Source organism: Branchiostoma lanceolatum, chromosome 8 (assembly GCF_035083965.1).
Source record: "Branchiostoma lanceolatum isolate klBraLanc5 chromosome 8, klBraLanc5.hap2, whole genome shotgun sequence".
Taxonomy (NCBI): Eukaryota; Metazoa; Chordata; class Leptocardii; order Amphioxiformes; family Branchiostomatidae; genus Branchiostoma; species Branchiostoma lanceolatum.
The window spans coordinates 11,071,657-11,098,400 of record NC_089729.1 but is presented as its reverse complement, the minus strand read 5'-3'; the positions used below and the strand labels follow the sequence as shown (position 1 = coordinate 11,098,400).

General features: G+C 39.4%; 1 protein-coding gene across 4 annotated transcripts; it reads right to left on the bottom strand.

Annotated features, from left to right (window-relative positions):
* Window positions 1–661: 661 nt before the first annotated feature.
* Window positions 662–26,708, bottom strand: LOC136440895 (tectonin beta-propeller repeat-containing protein 1-like). Of its 4 annotated transcripts, none has more exons than XM_066437058.1 (25): window positions 26,592–26,708; window positions 25,469–25,626; window positions 25,031–25,164; window positions 23,836–24,021; window positions 23,287–23,409; window positions 22,580–22,702; window positions 21,598–21,775; window positions 21,043–21,143; window positions 19,158–19,280; window positions 17,762–18,692; window positions 17,038–17,192; window positions 12,684–12,836; window positions 11,693–11,848; window positions 10,511–10,656; window positions 9,198–9,325; window positions 8,656–8,758; window positions 7,944–8,040; window positions 7,246–7,382; window positions 6,626–6,800; window positions 5,870–6,005; window positions 5,228–5,320; window positions 4,263–4,369; window positions 3,297–3,380; window positions 2,366–2,482; window positions 662–2,168 (listed from the first exon to the last, which is right to left on the bottom strand). In XM_066437058.1, exons 2-25 carry the CDS (start codon window positions 25,554–25,556, stop codon window positions 2,025–2,027), a joined length of 3,918 nt encoding a protein of 1,305 aa, XP_066293155.1. In that variant the 5' UTR covers window positions 25,557–25,626; window positions 26,592–26,708; the 3' UTR covers window positions 662–2,024. The 4 variants fall into 4 exon arrangements, with proteins under 4 accessions (XP_066293155.1, XP_066293154.1, XP_066293157.1 ...); XM_066437057.1 differs by lacking the exon at window positions 4,263–4,369 and adding an exon at window positions 4,116–4,222; XM_066437060.1 differs by lacking the exon at window positions 3,297–3,380.
* Window positions 26,709–26,744: the final 36 nt, after the last annotated feature.

Genomic DNA, 26,744 nt, shown 5'->3' with positions numbered 1-26,744 from the left:
CTAGCGTGGATTGTTGGTATTTTGGAGCGATCCCTTTGGTCATCGTTACGCTGCATTACATATTATCACCGACAGGCGGAGTCCAAAAAACTGGCTAAATCCGGGTTGGCAAGTTGTGTAAAGCCGACGGAACGAATTTTCCCAGGGCGTGGTGCAAAATTGAGGAATGTGCTTGACACGAATGAGCGACTAGGAATAAAAACGGCGATAAACGATTCTTCACGCTCGTATAAGCAGTAAGGGGCTCTCAAAACATTGGGCTAGAATTGGGCGTGTGTGTTCAAGTAGCCTCGTTGAAACACCGGGTTTACATTGAGCAATAAATAATTCTGTCAAAAATAGATTATTTCATCAAAAATGAATCATCATATCAAAAATGAATACTTTTTACATCAAAAATAAATCATCGTTTACTTCTAACCTACACGGTTGCTCCGTTGTTGTTTTTTGTTGTTTTCATTACTTTGAGGAGGGGGAAGGAACAGGTGTATAAGTGTAGTGTCACTACATTAAGCTTAAAAGAATATACAGTTCAAAGTAATAATTCTAGTGATAAAAGTTTTCACTGGAACATTTTAACACTGTGACCGTGAAATTAAGTCTATCAACTTACTTTATCTTACATGTACTTACTGTAAAAAATGTAGTACTAGGCATAAAGTACATTATGTTACAACTGACTTTATTCATAGTGTAGCTTATACATTTCACAAATACATATCTTTACAGCAGTTTCTAAGTATAAGGAACTATGTTTTGAGACAAAGATAGTGAGTCCAACAAATAGGACTGTAAATACATTTACTTTTGCCATGGTTTTATTTTGGAGGAAAAAGGATGCTTTTGCAGGGTTTAAAGTTTGTTGATGTAACATTTGTCTGTAGTACAGTTAGAACTACAAAAAAATATATTTGCAATGATTTCACAGCAAGGGGTAAGTGGGAAAATCAAACCACCGCAATCATTTGCAGAATTACTGTATTGTTTCAGTGGCTGAGAAACAGACTAGTTACATTTTAAATACGGACATGGCCACTCTTTACTTCATCCTGCATAACTAATACATTATCGCACTGTAATTTCACACTTCATAACTTTATAATTTTCATTTTTACGCCAAATACTTGTCATGGAACAACCTCTATCACATTTCATGTCATGGTTCTAAACAAGTCACATAATTTTCACTTTAGTCTACATTGACATCATTGGCACCTAGTGTATAGATTTGCTGAATGAAATGGCAGACGCCGATCAAAACCTCTACCAACACTCACTGTAATTCTACCAGATTGCAGATTCTACCCTTACATATATCAATGAATACATAATGAGCTTTCCAAGAAAATTCGACACTCTACTGGCTTTCAGAAAAATCATATACAGGTTATGTATGTCTGTCATCTAGAAATATAAATAACTACATGTATGTGTCATGGCTAAACTCTTGACAATTTGTCAACTAAATATTATCAAATATTTTCCAGATGAACTTCAACTGAAATATATATATATCACCAACCCTTTCCTACCAACAAAAGTACTTGTTGGCTTACACAATGTATTGGAACTGCTATACATGTATATTTTACCATGGATATAGTATCAGTATATACATGTCTAATATCTATATCATTGCATGTCTCATACAATGTAAATGTACTACTTTTTGTACAGTGTACAGTTACAAGATATTGTGTAAACTAAATAAATTGCACAAAAAAACTGGATATAATAGCTATCCATTTCATATACTAGTACGATATGACTTTTTTAATACATATATGTGCTTATTGTTTGTATACTCAAAAATTCCATGTCTTGTAGTCATATTAACTTATGAATAACATATGTTTAGAATCTATTCAAATTTAGGGCTCGAAGTTTTGGAAGCAGACTTCTGAAATAACACATCTTCTAAAAGAAACTATACCCAGATTTGATTCCACAATTCAAACACCATCAACATAAATGTAGCAGAATATTCTGCAAGTATGATTCAGATGTTCTGTGATATGTCTGCCTCAGCACACAGGTTGGCTGTTGTAAATAGTGGCATCCCCCTCCTCATGAACACCCTTAACGGTGGCTGCTGCATCATCTGTGCACACCCCTGTGGGAGGATCTTGCACTGTGCAGGCTCTTATACTTAGGTGGATCCACCCTCCCTGAGAGAAAAAAAAATTCATGCTAAGTTGCTGCAAATACAAGTGTAGAAAAACGTGGCATAATTTATGACAAAGCTTCTATAATTGATAACATCTGAATCATGTAGATGTACAGAAAAGAAGGGTTTCTCTGAATATGATTAAAAAACAACAACTACCAAATATTTAGGAAGCCATGTAACATTATATTTTCATACCCCAATGCCTTGGGTGTCCCAGGTCTTGCCAATAGGGATCTCTGGTATCTTGACCCCCAACCTGTGACCTACGACACCACGCGACCCCTGTGGCACGTAACCCTGAAGCACCCACACCTGTGCAACATAAACACTTTCAGTCAAAGACAATGAAATACACAGTATACAATCTTTTTCAAAATAAAGAATGAACTATCCCATTTTGTTCACTGCAGAAATCTAAGCATAAAACTTGGCACCATTTAGGAATTTTAAACCCTAAATGTTGTACCTACAAATTAGTTACAATTATAGTACAATGTAACAGCTACAATATGATTTTTCATAGTATATACTGAAAATACTGACTGAAATGACAGAGTGCTTGACAACAAAAAGCTAAAAATACAAACTTGAAATATGGTCAACAATTTTTTGTCATGTTCATATGTAATATATATTACAAATGTAGCTGCTGCATACTTTAAAATACCTTAAAATACATACATGACATTGTATATGTGCATAGTGAACCTTTTACAGTGAAGCGAAGGAGGAGCATGTAAAACATGGTTTGAACTACATTGTTTATTGTACACAGTACATGTCTGATAGCCTAGCAAAACTAAAAGGGAAAGTATTCACTGGGGCAAAAGTAATGCAGAACATCAAAGGCACAGTATTAGTATAATGCATAAGGCTGCATGATTGTAAAAAGCATTAGGTGCATTATATACATGTGCATGCAAGTTAGAAGACACACACATAGTGCACACACACACACACATACATACACACATACATAGGAAAAAAACACTCAAGCACGCACGTACATAGACACACACACATACACACACGTACAGAATAATGTACTTGTATACACACACGCACGCGCCCACACACACACTAACACACACACACACACAAATCAAACAAATAACCGATCTAGCACCTTTTCTTTGACCTTGTCCATGACCTCGTCTGCCATCGGGATCCATGTTCCTTTCTCTGGACTGTCCTCAGCTATTATCCACACCTTAGTACCCAAGCACATTAGCATATTTACAAAATCAACGCAACTACAAACCACAGAGTATTTCCCAATATACCAGCTACGCAAACCCACAAAACACCTAATTGGAGCCTGCATGCCTTTTTTCCTTAAACAGGTGCGGTGCAATCAACCGTTATCACTTTACATGATTCTTGATTTTAGGTAGACAGTGCTCTAATTCGAAATACAAAATCATGTACAAAAGTTGTAACTAGAATTTAAACCTACTATATTGGGGACTTTTTCTAATTGATTGCAATGTGTAATAAATGCCAAATCAGCATTCTGCATCCTCCATATTATGCACTATCCCACATTCAGGCACTCCTTTACACATTAAGATATAAATGTATCATCCAGCCATTATTACTAATAATTATCTATTGAAGAGGGGGGGGCAGCTTTACGCACAAATACAGTTGTTCACAACATGGGGAAAGCAACTTGCACGACAAGAATTCAGAGATTTGCAAGAAGGCTCAAACTGAAAGGGTTAGTCATTAATGCAAGAGAGTGGAGAAAAAAGATATTCTAATGGATTACAAGCAAGAAGGGTGTGTATAGAGGTTAGGAGGATACTACAAAAATGTTTAAACAGCTAGCATCTTAATTTTAATCTGAAAAATTTGTAAAAATGTTGTAAAAAGTGTTGTAAAAAGTGTTGGCATGGTTTTAAAAGATTGTGCAGGACATTGAAAAATAAAATAAAAATGTTACCTGGTCTTGCGGACCCACTGAAACCTTCTTGACATTAGGACTGAGGTAGTCCCACCTTGTACCCTCGGGAAAGGTAGAAGTTACTTGTGTCCTAAACCACAACCAGTCTGGAGAAGAAGACAGAAAAAATAAAACACCCCTGTTTACCTGGTTCTGTGGTCCCACCGATACCTTCTGGACATTGGGACTGAGGTGATACCATGTCGTGCCCTGGGGGTAGTTAGGTTGTGTTTGGGTCCTAAACCACAGATTGTCTACAATGGAGCAAAACAATTGCAAGACAAGAGAAAACACTTCACAATGGGCAGAAACAATTAATTCTCTTAAGCTAATTGGGTAAAAGTTAACACAAATCTTAGTATAAAACAAGGACAAAATACAACTTGATATTGTGTAACTGTTACATTGGTTACATTATTGTATAAAATTTACTATCCAATCTAGGGAAACATAAGATTTTACAAACCATGTAACATTTTCTGTGGGTCAGGGACTTGATTATCATTATATATAATTATCATATTATAGAAATATCTTATATATCTGATTGAACAAGACACATGATCATGAATACCAAAGTTGTCCAAATTAAGACTTTCAAATCTTTTAACTAAAGGTTACCAATACTAGTGTTTGAAAGGCCATATTTATCTTCATTGCCTGCCTATGTTGAACTTCTAAGCTTTCAAATATATTCTCTAGGCAAATGTAAATGTTACTACAAAAAGATAAGGATTTCCTTCAATCAACTCAGCTAAAGAATTGGATTATGTTTCAACAGTCTGACACACAGAAGCGAAAACTAAACTTGTTCCATCTGCACTGATTACTTATGATGTGGTCTCGTTATCTTGACTTGTGACTGGAACTTCCGAAGTGAGGTCTCGACATAAGCAAGTAAGCAAGTAAGCATGATGTGGTTTTAGTTTCTTGGTTTTTGCCGTAACCTCTCTACAGCAAAATATGTCTGCCTTGTTTGAATGCTGTGCTACAGAATTGTTTCAACTGCAAATTCCAAACACCGCCTAAACCTTCTTTTCTCTCCTACTTTGAAATAAAATCAAATTTACAGTTACTGCATGTATACAATGGCGTGAGAGTGGAGGACTTACGGAACTTGTCCACTGCCCAGACGGAAGACTCTCCGACTGACACCTGTACCAGGGGTCGGTTATGTGGGGAGGGGATGTGGAACCAACATGTACCTAGAAAATATGAAACAATAGCTATGAAGTAGTTGTACTATATCATATAATTGCGTAAGATTCAGGCCTGTCTCCAACACTTATTACTACCTAGAAAATATGAAAAGCTAATAACTGTAACAATATCTATAAGGTACAGTAAAACTGTATCATCAAGATTTCGAGCTGTCTCCAGGTCCTGTCCCTCCATCCTGGGACAAAAATGTGCTTGTTGGGACGGAGATTGATTTCACCCCTAGCCAGTTGTCTACATAATCTTGAATTCATGGCATAAAATTGGTCAAAACATATTTTTCTTAGCCAAAAATGACAGATTTATGTTAAAACTTACAGAAATCCACTAACAATGAGTGGGACAGAAAAACATGTAAAGCTGGAGGCAGCCCTGATAAAAATATATACTGCATTATGGAAATATGAAGTTCAACACACATAGCAAACAAACAAATACACCAAAAACATTTTTATTTAGACTCTTATAATCATTGTATAATCATCTAATAACCCTGTTATAATAATAATACAATCATGTATTAGCAAGACTCAGACCTTGTGGCTCCTTCTGGGTTATACCATTCCTGAAGAAGGCGGAGCCATCTTGTGCTGTCACCCAGACTCTGTTGTTCCCCCCCACGGAGACTGACGACATGGGCTGGTCCGTGGGTACGTGTAACCAGGACACACCCTGGATGTGAAATAATAAGATTAATTACAACACATTACAACACATCAGGGATATTACACATTATCATATTTATCATTTACAAGTAACATAGAAATATAGAATAATTGAAAATATATCAATAACTGGATCTTTTCAGTGCAAAAAAGGCCCTGTTATTGATATATTTTCAATTATTATATATTTCTATGTTACTGCATGTTGATTATTTGTTACGTTTGGAGTGACTACTGACTACATTTAATTGGCTTTTGTTTTTTCAAGCTTAGGTGTGCGACGTTGGTTAATCATCTATTTTGTTAGGTCATTGTATGATTGTTTGTAGTAGATGTTTGAAATATATCAATTATTACATTATGTAACAAGCAACTTAAAGGTACTAGTATGCAGCTAGGGCCTAGCTAGTCACCTTCGTGATACAACTTATTAATATGGCACAAAATTGAGGGCATTTTGGGGACAGTTGTGGATGTTTTGTACAAAATTTGACTGTGTTGTGACAAAAAAACGTTGCTGTAGATTTTGAATTTATTGACCGTCAGTTCTGTCATAGCCTTGCTGAAAATTGTACACCAAAAAAAAATCGTAACAAAGAATGTGGCTGTATCTAAACTCCGTCTCACTTGTGGAAAGTCCTGGATGACCCCCATTCTGCACAGGACGTCACCATTCACACCGATGGCCCACAATGCAATGGGGTCCGTACTGCTCTCTGGTTGGTCGACCTGGACGGAGATGTCCTTTAAGTGTTGGGGCGGGGCCTCCATCCAGGGTCCGGTAGTCACGATCTTCGCTTTCCTGGTTGTCAAGAAAAAAAAAATTCCTTTTATCTTTATTCAATTGATTCAAATCAAATCAGTCCTAAAATACTAAGTTATACAATAAGACTTTTTAACAGACAAAAGAAGGGGAGACCAGTGTTACACTAGATCTGATGAAATTAAACATTTATTTGTTTATTCAATTAGTATAGAAGACATTATTAGCTTCTTTGACTTGACATATTAAGCAAAAGAGTCCAACTTTCAATCCCTTTATCTTGCCCCAATATTTTACTATTCTCATATAATTCAATTTGGTAACCCAGAACTTGTAACCCTTAATATGTATAAATGGCTTATTCAAAGATTGACAGACTGGTACATAAGAATGCTAAAAACAACATTCCAGCCAATGACACCCTTTTTGTAAAACGGGCTGTGTATATAAATATATATGGGTCCAGCAAGACTAAAACACCAACCTCATCCACCTCCTCCTCCTGACGTAGTCGTTCCAGCCTTTGTACCCGTGGTACGAGGCGGGAAAGTCCGTAGCGTACTGCCAGCCCTTCTTATCAGCGCCCCCTGGTGGCTTGTAGTCGATAGTCCAGTCACCGACCTAACCAACAGTATGCAATCTTTATAGACACAACAAAAATCAAAATTACAGCCACTTTCGTAAGGTCTTCTGGAACTGACATAGAAACAAGCAAGTGAATACAAATGAATTCATAATACCAATGAAATCTATATTGTCTAAACATTCTTTCCTGTATTTAGCAATTTGTACATAGTATAGAATATCTCCTTATAGAAATATATTGAATTCATCTGTAGGATGGAGCGTATCAAAATAGTTTTGATAAAAAAGATTTATACATGTGTACATCAGAGTAAAGATTGTGATCTGGCAGAATAGCCAATCCTACTGGTAGAGATCTGTTCAAAGTCTCTGTTGAATGCGAATTTAAATCAGAATTGTGTCAGAATATGTCTCCTATTTATGGATCCTGAATTTCAAGTCAATCCATTGATTAGAATCATCCTGAATCACAGTAAATTGACTGACTATACAGATTTGGGTGTTTTTTTACTTAAAACACTGCATTTCTTCTCCTGAGGCAAAATCAAGTCCCTGTGAAAATATATGAAACTACGTTGTACAGTGTATGAGACCCACCCAATGCCATTCTGTTGTGGGTGTCTTGGTGCCCTCCTTGGTACATTCCTGTCGCCCTGTGATGTCACTCCACATGTATCTGTCTGTGGGAAATCCTCTATTGGAAAAAAAAACAGGAGCAATTTCAATTTGTACACTCTGATAGTTTTGCCTTTCTTTGCCTAACTTTTTTTCAAACCTTTTGTACAGCCGTACGATAGCATTTGAACACAATGTACATGAACCTTTTCATGTCCTATGTACAAGTAGACACAATTCAAAATGTCGCTGCTACTTTAGTCTGTGTTTCACAATCTCTTGCTGTCAGGGGCTGATTTGGTCCCCTTCCCTGAGAGCTTGTGTCCATTCACCTCCAACTCAAGAGAACCATTCCCATCTCCAGAACTACCAATAGGAGCTCAGGATTCTTGATCACTATGAGAATCAGTTGAAGCTCAGGATTCTTTATCACTGTTGAAACCAGACATCAACAGGATTAGGACGTTCTCAATTCTCCTGACTTGGAGCTGTTGGCCATCAAGCTTCCAGGGGCCTTACTAGTGGAAGGGCTGCTGTAAGGGTGATTTAGTCAGGCTAGCTGCTATATCTATTATCAATAAATCATTCTGATTGATAAATCATTGATAAATCATTCTGAAGATAACATACTTTAAATTTAGGATCACAATACATGTGTACATGTAAGTAACTCTTACGATGATGAACAGCTCACCTATCAGAGAAGCCTGTCATGGGGTTCCATCTCTGGTTCTCGTAGATGTAGATGTACTTCACATCAGTCTGGGTATGGATGCCTCCAGGACTGCTGGCTATACCTACAACAGGTACATGTGTTTACTATGATCATTCTTTCAATCAGCATCATGATACATGTGTATATCTAAAACAGTTAGTGTATGAGTCAATCTGCCCCCCCCCCCACTTTAATGGGAAGAGAAATTGAGAATGATACTCAACAGCCCAAATTGACAATAACAATTCATCCAATTAGCGTTTATCCAAAGGCCTTTGTAATACTACTTGACATATTTACAACAGAAAACTGAGGGTATTCTTTGGACAGTTGCAAGTGTGTCCTACAAAATTCAATTGCCTTGTCACAGAAAATGTTGCATACTTGCTGATGGTTTCTTCTGTAACAGCTGCACTGAAAATCATACTACAATACATTGTATGGCCTATGTGACTACACCTTGAAGTGTTACTGAACTAAGGGTTTGTTTCTTTAAATAAGAATCTTTAAGATTGTGTGACCTTTAAACATGCCTCCTCCGTACCCCCCCGTGTAGACCCAGCCGGTGCCATCGAAGCCGACGCCCCAGACCACGCCCCCTCCTCCACACTCCACCATGTTCAGGTGTCCTCCCATCTGTCTCCAGAACCTACAAGTTCAAGTGGACATGTAAATGTAAACATTTTTTGCAGTTACTGGTTTTAGGTTAATTTGTGATTTTTGCAAGAAACCAGCGTGCAGAAAGGATTCTTAATGCTCATGTCAATGGCAAAAATCCTCTAATAAGGGATCACAAAAAAGTCACATTGGCCAGGTGGTCTTTATGCAGAGTTGGTCACTGGTACAGGTTTGACTGTACATGTATATCAATGGCCAGGTGGTCCTTATGTAGAGGTGATCACTTGTACAGGTTTGGCTGTATATCAATGGCCAGGTGGTCCTTATGTACAGGTGGTCACTAGGACAGGTTTGACTTTATATCAATGAGGGTCTGCATGGGGGAATCCTGGCAACGCTTAACGGTAAATTCAGGTCGCCCTGATCTTGTGGCAAGAGACCTGGTACGCCATGCATTCTCACACGCCTGCTCCGAACCCTTTAAATTCGGCAGCGACAGGAAATTTTGTAATGGTGGGATGAAATGTTCATGATCCTGGGGAAAATTTTGAAGAAATCTTGACCCACTGAAACGCTATTTCGTGCGTAACGAGGAATAACCCGATAACCATGAATAACACTTAACGTTGAATTCAGGATGACAATTAACGTGCTACGTAGAATTGAAATGACGAGTAACGCTTCACGATTAATATATCAATAACGTTTAACGTTGAATTAGAGCGGGCCGGCAATGATTAACGGTGAATTAAAACAGCGCATAACGCTTAATGGAAAAGGGCATGCAGGCCCTCATCAATGGCCAGGTGGTCCTTATGTAAAGATGGTCACTTGTACTTTCACTGTATTCAATAACTGGTTAACTGCAGCTACCTCATGGCATTACACATCAGTTTTGTACAGTAACTAAAAGCTGCGTAAGACCGGGCTGTAAGGTATGATCCACACAAAAAGATAAGGATCCCTACTCTTTATGATAAGTGTGGTGGGTTCTTTAACATGCTCACGGTGGTTCTCTTCTAACACAGAAATAGACTCCCATCCAAAGGTCTGTAACCCTCTCTAGTAGTATGTAAACTGTGTGAATGTCAAATTTTGGGTGGACTGAAAACTTTCCTCATCTTTTTTGCCCATGACTTTCCTGACTTGAAATCTCTAACAATCGAAGTGAAGAAAAAGATCAAAATAGAACTTGTATTATGAGCCTCGATCTTACATCTGATTGGCGGGTGTGATCTCCATGTCATGAGTGGGTTCGTAGACAAAGATATCCCCCCTACATGTGGTGGACCAAACTGCTCTGCTCGTCGGTGCCCCCTTGCAGCCCTGCAGCTCACAGCAGGCCAGGCTGATGGCTGTCAACTGGATGGAATTAAAGATCAAATTGTCACCTGTTACAACAACAAAAAAGACTAACTATAATGCTTAATATCATTAGATTCTAATTAGGAAAGAAGGAAGTAATGCATTAGACATGTCAAAGATTCATTATGGGTTTCCCTGTGGTGTAATGGTCTGCGCTTCGGTCACTTACCACATCTGGTTCAAATTATGACACGTCTGGTTATTAGGCGCATTGAGTCATACCAAAGACTTTATAAAAATGGTACATACTTCAGAAACAGTATGGAAGTTATTAAAACACACTCCACTGCCAGTGGACTAGCCCCCTGCTGCAGTGGTTGCACCACAGTGTGGCCCAGGGCTATGAAACAGGGATGGGCACTGCCCTATAGACCTGATGGAGTGAGAGGATTTTAACTAACTTTTTAACTAAGATTCATTATGAAATCACGTTGCAAAAACACAGACTGAGGTATAAATTAATGCATAATTTGATTTTAATCTTTACAGTAACGAAAGACATGTTTGCACATGGACTTAAATGCAAGGTAGCAAAGTAATGTTTTCGGCTTGTCTGTGCATGTCTCTCTTTGTGTTTGTGTCCCTGCAGTGCAGTCTCTGTATACATGTTCTGCTAGAAGGTGCCTACAGTCTGAGGGGGTGAAGTCTTTGATTGTCTTCTCCTAGATTGATACAGTGTAGTTTAACATCTGATTCATCCACATAAATCAGCATGTGGTGTCCAATGTGATGTCCAATTGCCAAGTAGCTAGGCTGGTGCACACGAAATTGAGGGGTCACTGGTTTACTTCCTGGCATTTTTGGTTAGACGTTGTGTCCTTGGGAAAGGCACTCACCTAACACGACTTTCCTCACTCCATTCAGGTGTAAAAATGGGTACCTGACTTCTGTTGTGGAGGTAAAAGGCAGTGAAAGGAGAGGGATGGGCTCAGCCTTCCAATACCATGCCGATAACAACCCACTGCCCCCAAGGCATGGCATTAAATGGACAACGGGACAACCTTTTTTTATTCATAAAGCATTAAAGTCGTACCCAGTCCTCGAGTTCTTTTTCGGTCGAGCACGCCAACCTGACGGGAACCTTCTTGGCGGTTCTCTTGGCGGTGTAGATGGCGAGTACCGGGCGCTGATTCCCACCGTGGTTCACCCTCAGTACACAGACGATCTCACTCAGAGGAAACTGAAGATACTGCACAGTTTTGAAAAGATAGAAAAAACGTACAAAATATTTCAAATGTATCCATATCATAATATTTGTAACTTATATACAATGATGATTTAATCATATGAATGACATCCTCTAGATCTGGGATTACCCAATAACTGATGGGAGTGAGAGAATAGAAATAAGGTTGACAAAACAATTGCCTTTATTATGAAATCTAAATGGTCAGGAAGGTTGAACAAAATAATGACTAAACACACAGAGTATGGTCTACGGATTAATATTCATTTTGATCTTTGATATATTTTCTTCTTTGACTTTAGTTTGGAATTGGCTTTGGCATTCTATGACATAAGAATCCATTCTCAGTTATTTTTGTAAAATTTATGGCATATATTTGCTAATCTTACAGCTGCTTTGTAGATTAACAATATGGTGAAAAACTTTTTTTTAAACAGATGAAAATTGATGCACACTTGGATGTCATCCATATAATCAAATCAACATGCATATGGCCTTACATAATACATACTCAAAGTTCTATTTTCCTTTGTAACAGTTTTTAATTAGTGATCTGTGGGCTGGAAAAAAGCCTAGTACTTAAATCTAAACTAATCATTCTTTTGACTCGTCATTGTATGGGCCAATGGGGATAGTCATGCATGTGTCATTCAAAATTCAACTACTGTGTTATAGAAAAGGCTGTCTTTACACATGTATTACTAAGTAATTTACATGTAGTTAGATCCTTTTCGACGGGTTGTGTCTGTTACAGCTTGATACTTCTATGAATGTCACATCAAAATTGTACAATGCCCAGCGGCAAATATGACTGTGCCATAACAGAAGTTTGTCTAACCTTCTCGGAGTCGTAGTACTTGTAGTAGCAGGTGAACTTGCAGTCGTACAGGCCCTTCCCTGAGCTCTGTTCCAGGTGCAGCCGACAGTCCACCCAGCGGTGAGGCTTGGTGTCGCTCCAGTACTGCAGGCTGCCCTTCTTAATCCACGATGTCTGCGAAAAAGCACAAATGTAACTAGAAAGGCAACATTTGCGAGCAAATACAGCATGTTTAGCCATACTCCTCGCCATGCAAAAAATGGACTGTCCCAAAATAACAATGGACCATTCTAAAATACTTCCACTAAAAAAATGGATCACCCCAGTCCAAAATTGAGTTTAAAAACAATTAGTCTCTCCATACAGCAATGGAGTCTTCCAGTAGCACCTCAACACAATATGGACCAGTCCAAAACCATATCCACATAAACAAATACACTACTGCTAACAAATGGACTTTTTCATAATCACTCCAGCTCAAAATTGCAATAAATAATCAAAGAATCCTCCCCTTGCAAGAATGGGATATCCCGTGCCATCTCTATGTAAACTAGACCAGTCGACAAATATCCGCTCAAAATTACACTCTCGCGCAAAATCAACCCAGTTCAAAAAAAATTAACCCCAGGAAAGAATTAAGTTTTCCATAGTATACATAATGATATATATGAGGATTTGACAGGAGAAGGAAATTACCAAAAACAACATATTGCAGCGATAGTATGGGTGAAATATAGAAATGTGACACCCCTTTGTTTGAATGCATGATTCAATAGTATACATTTGGGTTGAAAAAAACGAAACAAAAAATTGTTTATTTCAAAAATTGTTTTGAAAGGCTGTATGCCAAACATTTAAATGAGGGCCTGTGTACCAAGGCAGACACATGTCAAATTTTGCATCATTTTGGTTTAATACGAGTCAGTTCCAAGTCACCGAGAGGGTTTTAATATAATATTTGTAATATGTTTGAACTATTTTGATAAAAAGAATGTCTAAATCACAATAGTTCTAAACTGTTCAAACAATAAGAATTGAAACTTATAACATGTTTGAACTTATTTAACATATGTTGGAAACATTTCGAACGTAACTGCACAAAAATCTCTTTATTTAGAACAGTTTCAAACCATCTATCCAAATGTTTCAATGTTCGAACAATTTGTAACAAAAGATTTTCACAATTGCCCCGTAAACGAAGGTGCTAAGTCCTCCTGTGTGTTTCAGTCTATTTTCGGTGGCCGCGCTAGACCACCAGCGAATTTGTTTTGACGGAGCGTCACCCGCGCGCGACGATGTACACTGTTCGGCACCGCAAATATCCGGCATTTTCCCGCTCCAAAACACTCCACTAGACCCACGTTTTTAGTGTTTTGCCTCGTGTGTAACACGATTCGATTTGCATTACTGACGGGACAAAAATGTTATGATAGAAAAAATTCACCCCGTCCCGGCGTCCGTCCCAAAAACATGAACGACATGAAAATATATTTTCTTACAGATTCAATCACGAAAATCAACAGCATGGGATTCCAACTTTTCACAAAGGCCGACCATTTATCATGGTTGAACTTCCTTCCAAGGCGTGCGATAGATAAACATTCCCGGCACATAATAGTACCAGACTAACTACGCAAGCTCATGATAAAAATAGGGAGAATGTTTGTCAGTGAAGTTTGGCCACCAGAGGGTAAGTTCATTTAACGTTACAAGCGCAAACGGGCGAATCATTGACCTTACCGGGGACTGACTCTACTGGCCTAATCATTCCTTTTTTGCTGAATTCTACGATCCATACGCCCGTACGTACGCAGGAAAGCCTGGTGGACGCTACACATCACGGGAGACGCGTGTTGGTCCGAGACAGACAGCGGCGTGCTTTCGATCGCGTAGCGGCGACAACGTGCGGGACCAAAACGCCTGTCCCCAGTGAGACCGTGTGTTTTGCGCGGCATGCCCCGAATCCGTCTACCATTGCTGAATGTGGCCCGATTCATAGAGGTCTATTTTGTAAGCATTATTTCATGTACCCCTCAGCGTGAGAATTCCTTGTGCAACAACTTCGCCACATTATATATTCAAGTTTCCCCACCGCCCTCCGCCCGCCTTTGATGTCTTTGATCATGAATGAAGTCGGCGGCAGAGAGAGATCATCAATCAATTTTGTCAGGAGTTGCGCGCCAGTCTGAGGAGAAACGATCTCCCGTGTTGTGTTGAAGAATTTGGAGTTTGAAAATATCTGGAATAACTAATGCTGAAATAAACATTCACAAAATCATTGATTTAACTTTATTTCTGTTATAAAATTTCCTAAACTGCAGTTTAACCACCCAGTTCAATGGAACATGGTGTTTTCCCGATAATCACGTAAAATATTTATGTCCGGTCTTTCCTCCTCGTAAGCAAACTTCCAGCTTGTCGCCAAACTTTGCCGAGGCGATAAGTACATAAGATGTGCGCGCTCGTTGTTTTGTTGTGCTAGCCATGCAGTGAGGAGTCTTCGATTATCTGTAGTTGTTGAAGGACACACAGAAATCTTCGCGGACTGTAGTTTACCGCTTCGAAGGGCGTGACAGTCAACGGTAGTAAGGTTTGAACGAGCGTTGTGTTTCTCAGCTCACCTCTTCCAAACGTAAACAACGGGTGCGGGTTAACGTGAGCGGCGGGGGATTTGTTCGGCTGGCGACACCCCCGTACCGTACCGGTAGCGTGGTGTGTGTCGTGTTTCCTTGAAACGGATTTTTAACAATAGAAAACTAGATCTATTCAAGATTTCTAACAAATTTAATGGAAACTTTTCTGTCCGGCGTAGTAGGATTTTGGGAGTACCCAACCGCGTTCTTCACGTGGAAATTTTTGATACCGCGAAAGTAAACAAAACACCTACGATCGCCTGCCAGGCTTCTCGCGGTGGGGCGTCTTTATTGGTCTATCATTAGGTGCTATCAGCTACTTAGCAGGGACGTGTAAATTGCTTTCGTATGGCTCATTTAACCAATGTTCGAAACTGTACGAACAAAAGATGAATCTATGTGTTGTGATAGTTTCGAAACTTATATCAATATTGTACCCGCCGATTTAAATGTTTCTAACATGCTGGAACGCAGTAGAAAATATTTCGAAAGTCAAACAAAGGTTCGAAATTGTTCTAAACATTCACTCATATCAGTTAGGTTGTTGCAAAGGTTTCGAAAATGTTACAACAAACGGCAACAAACACCTTCTTGGTGACGTGGAATTGACTGGAGATGTGTATCTTTGTTCAAAAATAGTGAACAAAGGAGAGATAGTAAGCACATGTCCTGCACATTCCCATACCACATTTGGTATGAATACTACAAATGTAGCACACCTGCTCCAGAAATGCAAGACAACTTAATTAACTCAATTGGCCAATCGGGTGGTCGCAAGGCTCACAGCCAGTCCAGGTGCAATAGGGGTCAATGACCTATAGGTCATATGAGGAAAATACCCAATGTTCTCCTCAAAATACCCTGCAAAATCGTATTTTGAAGTAATGTTTGCCAAAAGTGCGAATGGGGTTCTCTGAATATTTGTTCAATGTACCCCCATAGCAAATTTCAGGTCATTTGGATGTATTTCCAGAGCACAGGAGGCCGAAATGTACGTTTTTGGTCAGAAAAACCTCAATAAAATCATTTTCAAGGTCAATATCGGAACAATTTAAAAACCGTGTATGGGTATTTGCCTAAACTACCTTTGTACCAAATTTCAGGTCATTTGGTCAAAAAATGACAGAGAGGAATCGATTTGAAGATTTGACAGGAGAAGAAGAAGAAGAAGAAGAAGGAGAAGAAACATGAGTAAAAACAATATGTTGAGCCATACTAGGTATGGCTAAACATAACAATGTTTTGTGTCTAGGTTCATTAACTTGGTTACTGTTAGCACTTTGACAGAACGTAATATTATATAAGGTTGTGTTTTCATACTAAGTATAATTATATTCTACGGATATCTTTTCTGGAGTTTTGTCTGCAAACATGAACAAATATCACACAAACATTCTCTCAAATTTTTGATACAAACAAAAAGCCGCTAAGGAGCCCAAACTTACGCGACTTACATGTATTCTCCCTCCCAAGAGCTACATTTGCATCTACCACTCAAAAATAACAACCATAGCATGTCCAGACACCAGATATCAAAACCAAAAGTTATGTTGCAGTACCATAACAAGCAGCTAGGGGTCATTTCGAGGTCTCATAAAGACCTCCCCATAGACCAAATATTAAGAAAATCCACCTGGGCATTCTTGAGTTATCGTGTTCACACACAGACACACAGACAAACACATAAATCAAACAAAAACATAACCTTCTTGGAAAGGTAATAGAATATAATGATAACACACCCTTTCAATAGCTTGTTCGTAATCTTGGAATGGCTGTAACTCTTTTGTGGTCCTTTCATGTAGCTGCAGTAAGACCCTCTTCCTCCAGGGGGCGTCGTTGATCTGCACCTGGCCCCAGATGGCCATACTGTCCAAAGGACCAAGCATGGAGTTTCCTGAAATCAAAATTCTCAAAATTACTAGGGAATTATGAAACTGGTTGGCATACAGCTCTGGGAATTTGACATTCATTTTCTAGAATATAACAGTTGAATATTTGTGATTTTTTTCATTCTAACCTTCATTTAACAATAATCTGCCTGGTTACATAAATCTGCCACTTTGAAAATCAGGGTTTGATAGTTGTCTAGTGAAGCAATTCCCCCAGGTATATATATAGTTTAGATATACAGGTCCTGGAGTGCCTTATACTGGAGGACATTGGTTGGAAATCTGTTTGGACACATCTTTTCAGGGTGGCGGAATTATAAACCCTCAGCTGGTAGAATTATTAATATTATACATGTACAGTGTACATCATGTAGATAGAAAGTAGATGTTACATGTAAATGATATGATACTAGTAAGTTGTTTTTGCTGTTGCATGCATTCATTTCCTTTTTTTACCATATCAAAAGTTACTGTGACAAAAAAAGCATGTGACATAGACGACAAAATGATAGACAAATGTTGTTTACAGCATCTTGCGGTAAATATAAACATGGTAAATATACAGAATACTAACCCCTGCCATTGGTGTGGGAGGGCGCAGCAGTGAACCAGTTTGGCTGCGTGAATGTGTCGATCACGCATCCTCCTCCGCTTACCCACACCCATGCCGGATCAGGTTGGTACAGGTCCGCGTACATGTCTATGCCAGTAAACGACGTCGCAGACCCTCTGCGACTGCCGCTACTCTCCGATTGACTCTCGTCTTCTTGCTGCAACTTCTCTAGGACAGGGTTTCGTTTTCCGTTGGAAGTTCTTGCATCCACGCTCTCTGTTGACGATGCCATGTTTCCTTTGGATATTCCGGAGTCCTGAGACCCGCATATTGCGTTGCGGCTGTTTTCAGGACTTCCTTCTAGTGTTCTATGGGTGTTTTCTGCTTTGCCTTTTGGAGTGTTTTCCATTGTCCTTACAGTTTGGGCCTCTTTGTTGTTTGATCCTGCACCTTGTTTTTGTGGTACATAATCTCTAGTGAAGTCTACAACAGTATCTGATATGTCCGAGTTGTAACTTTCATGTAATGCCTTTCTCTCTTTGTTGTCTTCTTCTTCTTCTTCTCCTTCTTTCTTCTTTTTCGATTCTTTAGAAGTTTCCTCACTTAGTGAATGGGTCGCTTTTGAATCCTGACTGTCTTCAAATTTTTCAGCCTTTTCACCACCTTTCTGAGTGCTATCTGTGAACGAATCTGATGCCAAGTTTGGTCTACTAGCCTGAGGCTGAATGTCAGGGAAGGAATCTGATGCTACTTGCAGTCTATCCATTTGGGAGGACAGCATGTTGCTCTGGCTGTATATGTCGGACATGCTACTGGAAACGCTGCTGTTCATAGATGCAGGACCCCCCTTGCTGATCTCTAGTGCCTTCCACGTTTTGCCGCTGAGCTCGGAGGGGGTGACCCCCTTGCGGAAGTAAACCATGTACCTATCGTTGGCATCCAGACTCCACACCTATCATAAAGAATAAGAATTAAAAACATCTTGAAAAAGTTGTGAGCTTAAAAAATAAAGGCCATTCATTTGAATGTGTGATATTTAACCCATTTTTGATCTATCTGATCCTTTTCAACATTTCTATTCTGGAAGTTACGAACTGATATCATATTACAATGTATATGTATGTTGTAAAGCCTAATGTACCTTATATCACAAACAAAACATATAGAAAGGATTAACAATCAAACATGGCGGACATCAGTCATCATAAGTCACTTGAGTGAAAAAGTGAGAAGTCTTCGTAACCCCTGCTTCTGCTGTTGGTTCAGTTAGTCTTTACTCTAAGTCAGTTGAGCTTGTCTCAATCATGATGTTTCTGTTTCAGTCCAGAATGTTACTTCAGCACCCAGAACTGCAGCGGTCTCTTGTATCTGCACTGTCAACTTGTCAACAAACATCATATATGTCAACTATACCGACCTGGTCATTTGGTCCCACAGATATGAGTGCCATGGCTCCTACCATCTCTACCCATGCACTTCCCACCAGTGCAGCTTGGTCCTCCGCTCCTCCTGTGGCGTCTACACCTTTCCTGGACCACACCTGTTCCAAAATTATGAAATATTAGCATTTAGGAAAGTCTCATTCTATGCAATATGAAGTTCAACATCAGATTTTAGCACATTGTGACTAATACATGTGTACATCTATTGCCAATGCATACAACTACATTTCGTGTTCCAAACCTTTGTCTTAGAGAGGAAGCACGGTGGGCTGAAAGTGAACTTAGTACGGCCAGAGGGGGACTTAATCCTGGATTAAGTCTACCCCCTTTTGCCCTATCTGAGCACTTTTAGCGTGAAATTTGGTGGACCAATTCAGATAGTGAGTCAACCTTCAGTCATCAGTGAGTCCAGGTCATTAATCACCATAGCTGGAAGCAGAACCAGCACACAGATATAGAAAACTGCCTACCTCAGGGTTTATCATGGGTATAAATCAATTAGACATGCATGATAGCTGACTTCTCCCCCAAGGCCCAAGTCTAGAGTGTGTCAACCTTCAGTCATCAGTGAGTCCAGGTCACTAATCACTATAGCTGGAAGCAGACCCAGCACACAGATAGAAAACTGTGTATCTCAGGGGTTCATCATGGGTATGTGAACTTAGGGAGTTGCACTCTGGGAGGAGAGCTTAATGACCTAGCTGAACTGCTCCACCCTTGGACTCACTTGAGACCTATCAGAGCTGTCACCCAGCTCCCAAGCCCAGAGTCTGGCCAGGGAGTTCCCTTGTGGGTAGCTGGAGTTCTGTCTGCATTCACAAGGACTGAGTCAGAGACTTGCAATGATAGTACTGTGCCACTGTCAAGTATCCATTATAGTTTGTCTTCAGGGGGACATAGACGTTGCACTTGACCTGATGAGGACAGCAGATAGACCATGGTGATTAATAGACAGTCTGATTATCGATTAAGAAAGCAGCCCTCCCAGAGGTCATCCCCCTGACAGGGAGAGATTGTGTAACTTGGAAACTAAAACTTGTTAGTTAGGTACAGTAGATGTACGACAATGTAATAAGTGGTAAGAAATTAACCGCTGTAAAATAGAAAAAACTGGCCATGGTGTTTGTGAGTTTTGGAAGAATACAATGCACTGAACCATCAATCATGGTGTAAACAGCCTATGTGGCTGGAGCTGGTGATCTCAATTACACGGTAAATCTGGCATAACTAATGCAGACACAACTCTAGCTACCCACAAGGGAACTCCCTGGCCAGACTCTGGGCTTGGGAGCTGGGTGACAGCTCTAATAGGTCTCCTCAAGTGAGTCCAAGGGTGGAGCAGTTCAGTCATGGTCATTAAGCTCTCCTCCCAGAGTGAGTCCATCTTAAGTTCACAGGACTCACTTTAGGAATACGGAGGGCCATGGTCCACAGTCATTCATGCTTGAGACTAAGGTTCGCTAGGGAAATTTCTTCTTACTAGTAATTCTCATTGCTGCAGTTACATGTATGCTGTCTGTTTTTGCTGTGATATTGCTGATGAGTACAATGTCATTCTCTTACATGTAGTCCCAGACTTATTGATTGGCATCATGTGGTGTACTGGTTAAAGTGTTTGGCCCAGAATCAAGAGGTTCTGGGTTCAAATCCCTGACATGCCCCGATACTGACTGACCTTATGGTTGTGGGAAGGCACTTATCATGAATTTCCTTACTTCACTCAGGTGAAAATGGGTACCTAATAGATAGGGACGTCCCATGAATAGGACATTAGATGTGTTTGAAGAGAGCCATCCAAACGACACAAAACTTCATAGAATTGTTATAGATAACAGTATAACATGTGAAAATAAAATTGACCTTGTCCCCTCTGCTGACAGCCCAAACGCCCTTGACCCCGACTGACACTTGTAAGAAGTGGACGTCCTCCCGCGGGGGGGCCACTACCTGCCAGGATGTTCCTGGAATAGACAACACATACATACATGTAGCAGTATATTGCAGCTATTTGCATTACGTTTAATCACATATTTCAGGGATATGCATAAAATTCTGAAAACCCAAACAATTTCCCATTCACTCCATTATAAGTGGAAATTTGGCGTAATTGTATTTGCCATTTTTGCATATTCCTGCCATTTGCATAAAATAATGCCAATGGCAATTGGAAAAAACAGTTGAACATGTCAAAGTCACTAACTAAATGTCACTCATTACAAATGTAAATCGTGCATGCCATAGTTTCTATGGTAAGACAACACCAATTTGAGACTGTTAATTAACATTGTTATTCTTGAGTTACTAAAAATTTCCGTATTTCTATGCTTAAGTATACTGACTTTTCCATAAATCCTTACAGTTTACATTGTATCTCTAGATTATAGAAAAAAAGGAACTTTTGAGATGCTCCCTGACCTATGGGGTTATCCCGCGTGATTCCGACCCTGACCATGACCTCTCCATCCCAGGTCACCGCCCACAGGAGACAGGATGGGCCCAGGCTGATCTGCGTACATTCCCGTCCCTCGTTATCCACTTCCTGCCACGAGACACCTTCCGGGTTCATTGCATGCACTTCGGTTCTGTAGAAAATCTGCCACAATGCAAAAATAAAATTAGATGGACTTTTGGTTTCATTATGAACAATACGGTATAAATGGCATGTTGAGTGACCACCTCTACATACATTAATTGTAAGGACCACTTGGCCAATGTGACTACTTTTGGTGGTCCCTTTAGATAATTTGTCCCATTGCTTTAAGAATCCTGGCAATGTCTATGGTGACCACTTGTCCACATAGACCAGCTTTTATGGGTCTCCTGAGTCAGGACTGGTGTTCTAACTTGTACTATATTTCTAGTCAATTTCTTCTATAAAAAAAAGCACAAGTCAGAATAGCATGTTGAGGTGAGAACAAATCATATACCACTTAATTCTGTATCAATATACAACAAAAAGAATGGCTTGTTATGTAGAAATACTGTACAAAAAGGGTGTTGAAATGAAAAAGAATGAATTTTTCCATTTTTCAAAGCACTGGAAGATTTAGAAAAATTTCAGTCAACTTAAAGTCTATAAACAGTACAAAATAGCATGTTCAGATTAAAGAATGAATCTTAAATCACAATAGGTCTGTAGGAAATTTAGTAAACAGATACACTTGAGATTAAGCAAATCTCGGGCACAGGAACTTATTTTGCAAATTATAAAACGGCACTAAAAGAAGTTAATTTTTAAAAAATCATATCAAAAAGAACGTCATGTCATGCATTTTTGCAAGAAGGAAGTACAAGAGTTTGCAATGTTTGTTTTTTTGAGATCCCCATTAGGGTTACATAGAGAAACACTTATGAGTATCATCTTGACATGGAAAATCAGCAAATGTTTTCCCCTTACCCTCCCCATGATGGTGACGGTCCACACAGACACACGCCCGGGAGGCTGATCGGTCAGCTCCGCCCCTCCCGCCGCAACATCGATGAACGGCTCCTTCAGGGGGTCTTCAAACACTCCCGGAATCTAAAAAACAAAAGCAAGACTTTTGAAACATCAAAAGAACAAAAAAACATCAAAATGACAACTTAATCTAATATCTCAAAAAAGCAGTTTGAGATTTAACCTTTAGCACACTAAAGTAGCCGTTTGGCACCAAATTGCCTATTGGTCAAAGACTTAGGCAGCAGGGAGAAAGTCAAAAGAATAAACCTTACGGTAAAAGCATTAAAGTTTGTAGAACCTCAATTTTGTAGTCTCATCAAAATCAAAATTTTGCAATATCTTAGGACGCCTGAATTGACCGAGAAACCTTTGAACTTGAAAAAAAAACAAATGTTTCAAGATTTACTGTAAGGGAAGGATAAAAAGATATCACACCTGTCCATTCACCTGTGAACAATAGAAGGGGAAAGAGAGAAAGAGAGAATGATAGACAAGGGATTCTTGATTGACAGAAGGTTTTGCAGAAAAAAAGAAATAAGTAGAAAAAGTCAGAGACAAAAAAAAACATGAAGGCATCATAAAGAGAAAAATTATTAAAGTTCAATATTCTTGGCAGACAAAATGATCACTGTTATTAGTATTACTAGAACATTGTTAAAATGTACCAGTGCCCAGTTGTCGGTTGCGTGGTATCGTCGGTAACGTATCCACTTCCTGCGGCGTACGCAGGAATTCCATCGTTTTTTGGGGCCATACTGGGCGGGGAAGTCTACCGCGTACTGCCACCCCTGAAACATCACAAGAGAGTAAAGATTAGTCTTTGATATGGGTAAACCCACTTTAACTTTATGTGTGAGGAAGAAGTCAGGAAAGCTTCACTGCAGCAAAATGTAATAGTCCACATGAAATATTTCATCAATCAGTAGAACTTTACTATTCCTCGAGCTTTAGAAATAAACAGTACGTCATATACTAATTTAATTATGTCAGGCATTTTCAAATGGTACCCCCACCTGCATATATCAGTTCTTAGCACCAACTCTAAGCAAAATCTAAAACAAATTAATTTTGACAAAAAAATCTATTTTAACATTCTACGCAATATTCATCATCAACATCCTTATGGAAAAACTTTTCAATAACACTGTTTTAACTGTTTCCACAGTTTCAACATGTAATTCAATCAAGTAAAAAAAGATAATAGGGACACTCACCCCTTTGTCAGTGGGCTCTCCCCGGATGTTTTCATCGATGTACCAGTCGTCCTCCCAGCTCCAGTGTGGCGAGGGGAGGGTGCAGCTGTCCTTCGGCTGCAGCTGCGTGCCCTGCTGGTTACTCCAGTGCCACCTGTCTGTAGGTAACAGGTGCTGACCTGAGAACCCCTCCATTGGGTTCCATCTCTACATGATAAACAGAATCTAAAATCAACTTCTTTTCATGTTTCTGTTCATTCATTGATTCCTAAAATGTCAAATCTCATAATTCTCCTAGATACCCAAAGACCGCAACATTTGAAAAGAAACCACTAATCTAAAGAGATCTACTAAATGCAGCATCGGTATCCTAGAGGGTGGGCAAACTTCAGATATCCAGGTGACTATTTCTTGAGAAGGCCTGGACAACATTTTTTTTTATGTGGCCATCTTAGATACTATGACATATGAGAGTTTATGTCAATGTTGCATCGTCTTTTCTGTGTTCTATATCTTCCAGCCCTCTTCACGACAAACAGAAAACAAAATAAAGTTATCACCTAACACTCAAAACATGCCAGAACGCTAAACTATCTCGCAAATATTCCGTGCCATATCACATCATTTTCTTCAAACCTCAACGAGCGCAACTATGACAGGTGTGTGACATCACACACATGCAAATCTACAGGTCTTACTCTTTCAGCTTCAACCACCAATCAGCAAGACGGCTGTGATGTCACGTCAGTGCTCTCGAAATAGTGGATGCAAGTGCACTTTTGACTTTGTGCAACCAAAATTTTAGCTACATGCACCTAATTTTTGACTGCACCTTGATATTTTTTTACTCTAGGGTAAAGGTATTATTGTCACTAGTATACAGAATACTCTAGAAATGTATGTAGGAGTATCAGAGAAAGTAATATAACCTTTGTTGTACTTTATTTGATGTCTATTCCTTGTTTGAAATTATGCTAAGTTAGCTATAGAATTACAGATTGAAGTTCTTAAGACAGGCAGTTACTAGCTAAGCGTTAAACTTTCTAATTATGTTTTGCTGAAATTCAACTTAATTATGCACCCCAAATTCTCTCTGTGCACCTAATTTTTTTAGGTTGGGTGCATCAGTGTACCTACATTGTATTCCCAAAATTTAATTTCGAGCCCTGCATATGTGCATAACACCCTACAGCTGAACTGGACACAACCAACACACCTGGTTCTCATATGTGGCTTCCTGACACCTGATGGGCACTTCCCTGGAGTGAACGTACAGGTACACCTGGTGATCACACCCGATTCCCCACGCACACTGCTCCGTGGCTGTCACTCTCTTCAACTCAATGTCCCCTGGTTGATTAAGGGTTAAAAAGAATATTATTAAGAAGATCTTTATTGCGAGACAATTGCAACATGTACAATGTATGGCAACTTGTGGATAGTAATTTGTATTGGTTACGGAGTTAGACAGCAGGGAGAAGGTTAATTCCATCTGTTATATGTATGTTTCTCTAATAATTATCGAAATAAAGGAGAAAATCATTTGACAATGAAATTTTGTTGCCCTCACTGTATAATTTAATTCTTAAATCTTAAATGAAAACTTAAAATTGATTAGCTTCCCCCCCTAAGTTTGGAATTGACTAATCCTCACCTTTGACCTCCTCCCACTGCCTGCCACCAGTGGAAAGTGTGTAGACCTTCCCAGCCGAGTCTACTGACCACAAGTACGTAGCAGGCATAGTGACTTGTACCAGACACTCGGGAGAGATACGCTTTCACAGCAATGTTAGCTCATCTTGAAGATCTTGCCTGGATGGTTTTAAACCGATGGAAAAGAGACAAATGTTAGAGCCAGGTTTGAACTGCTCATATACAGTGTAAATACTGTAAATGCAGAAATGTTTGCAGTTTTCGACCGTTTCACCGAAAACTTAAAACCACCGCGAACATTTTTGTCCAATAATATAGTGTGACTATAGCGCTGCCGCAACTTAAAACCATCGCAAACATTCCATTTTCGCCCTAGCGCAAAATTAAAAACCATGCATGTACTAGTATATCAAACTTGAAGTCCCCTAAGACATAAACAGTAACACATCTGGACATTACATGTCATAGTATCAAGCATGGTCTAGACAAGAACTGTTTATAAGGTATAATATGGGACTTCACCTTTGACCCTTTTGCATGCACAGTGCAAACTGAGAACTTGCTCATCACAGTACAATCACACTGCCAAAAGTCAAAGTTTATATTAGATTGCAATTACAAAACTGAGCCCGTGTCTTGATTTTTAGAAAGTAAAAATATAGCATGTTGAACACGAAGCACAATGCTTAAGACGATGCATACACGTAGTGCTTTTTCATTAGCTATAGTGCCATGCTGTGGTGGGATGGCTTGCATTTTTCAAGAATTTACCATAAAATTGCGCATTTTACCTCTGTACTCAGGATAACAGATGTGAGCCCCCCCCCCCACACACACACACACTAAAAAGCAATATCACACACATAAACACAAACACTGTAAGCAACACTCCTCCCCCTAACCCTCTACACACCAGTCGTCCTCCCATCCCCTTACCCCCTCTCCCTGGAAGGTTTTCATTGATCAGTCTTAGAAATGACAGTGTGTCCAGCTTGTTCACATCAAAACCAATGCAATTCCGGAAATAGTTCCACTTTCTACACATCATATCAGAACAGAGGCCTTTCATGTGGTATATGTACCCTTTTCCCTTCTACATTTATGGATAAAACGATATTACAAACCTCAAAACATCTTGGAGAATCATCTTGTTGTTGACATGGATGTGCCTAGCCCTTCAGCTGGTAAGGTCAGAGGTCACATAAATGATTCAATGACCTCTAGTAACCTTTCTTAACTCTCGCGAAATTTGACGAGTTGCTATAGCAACGGCTCAA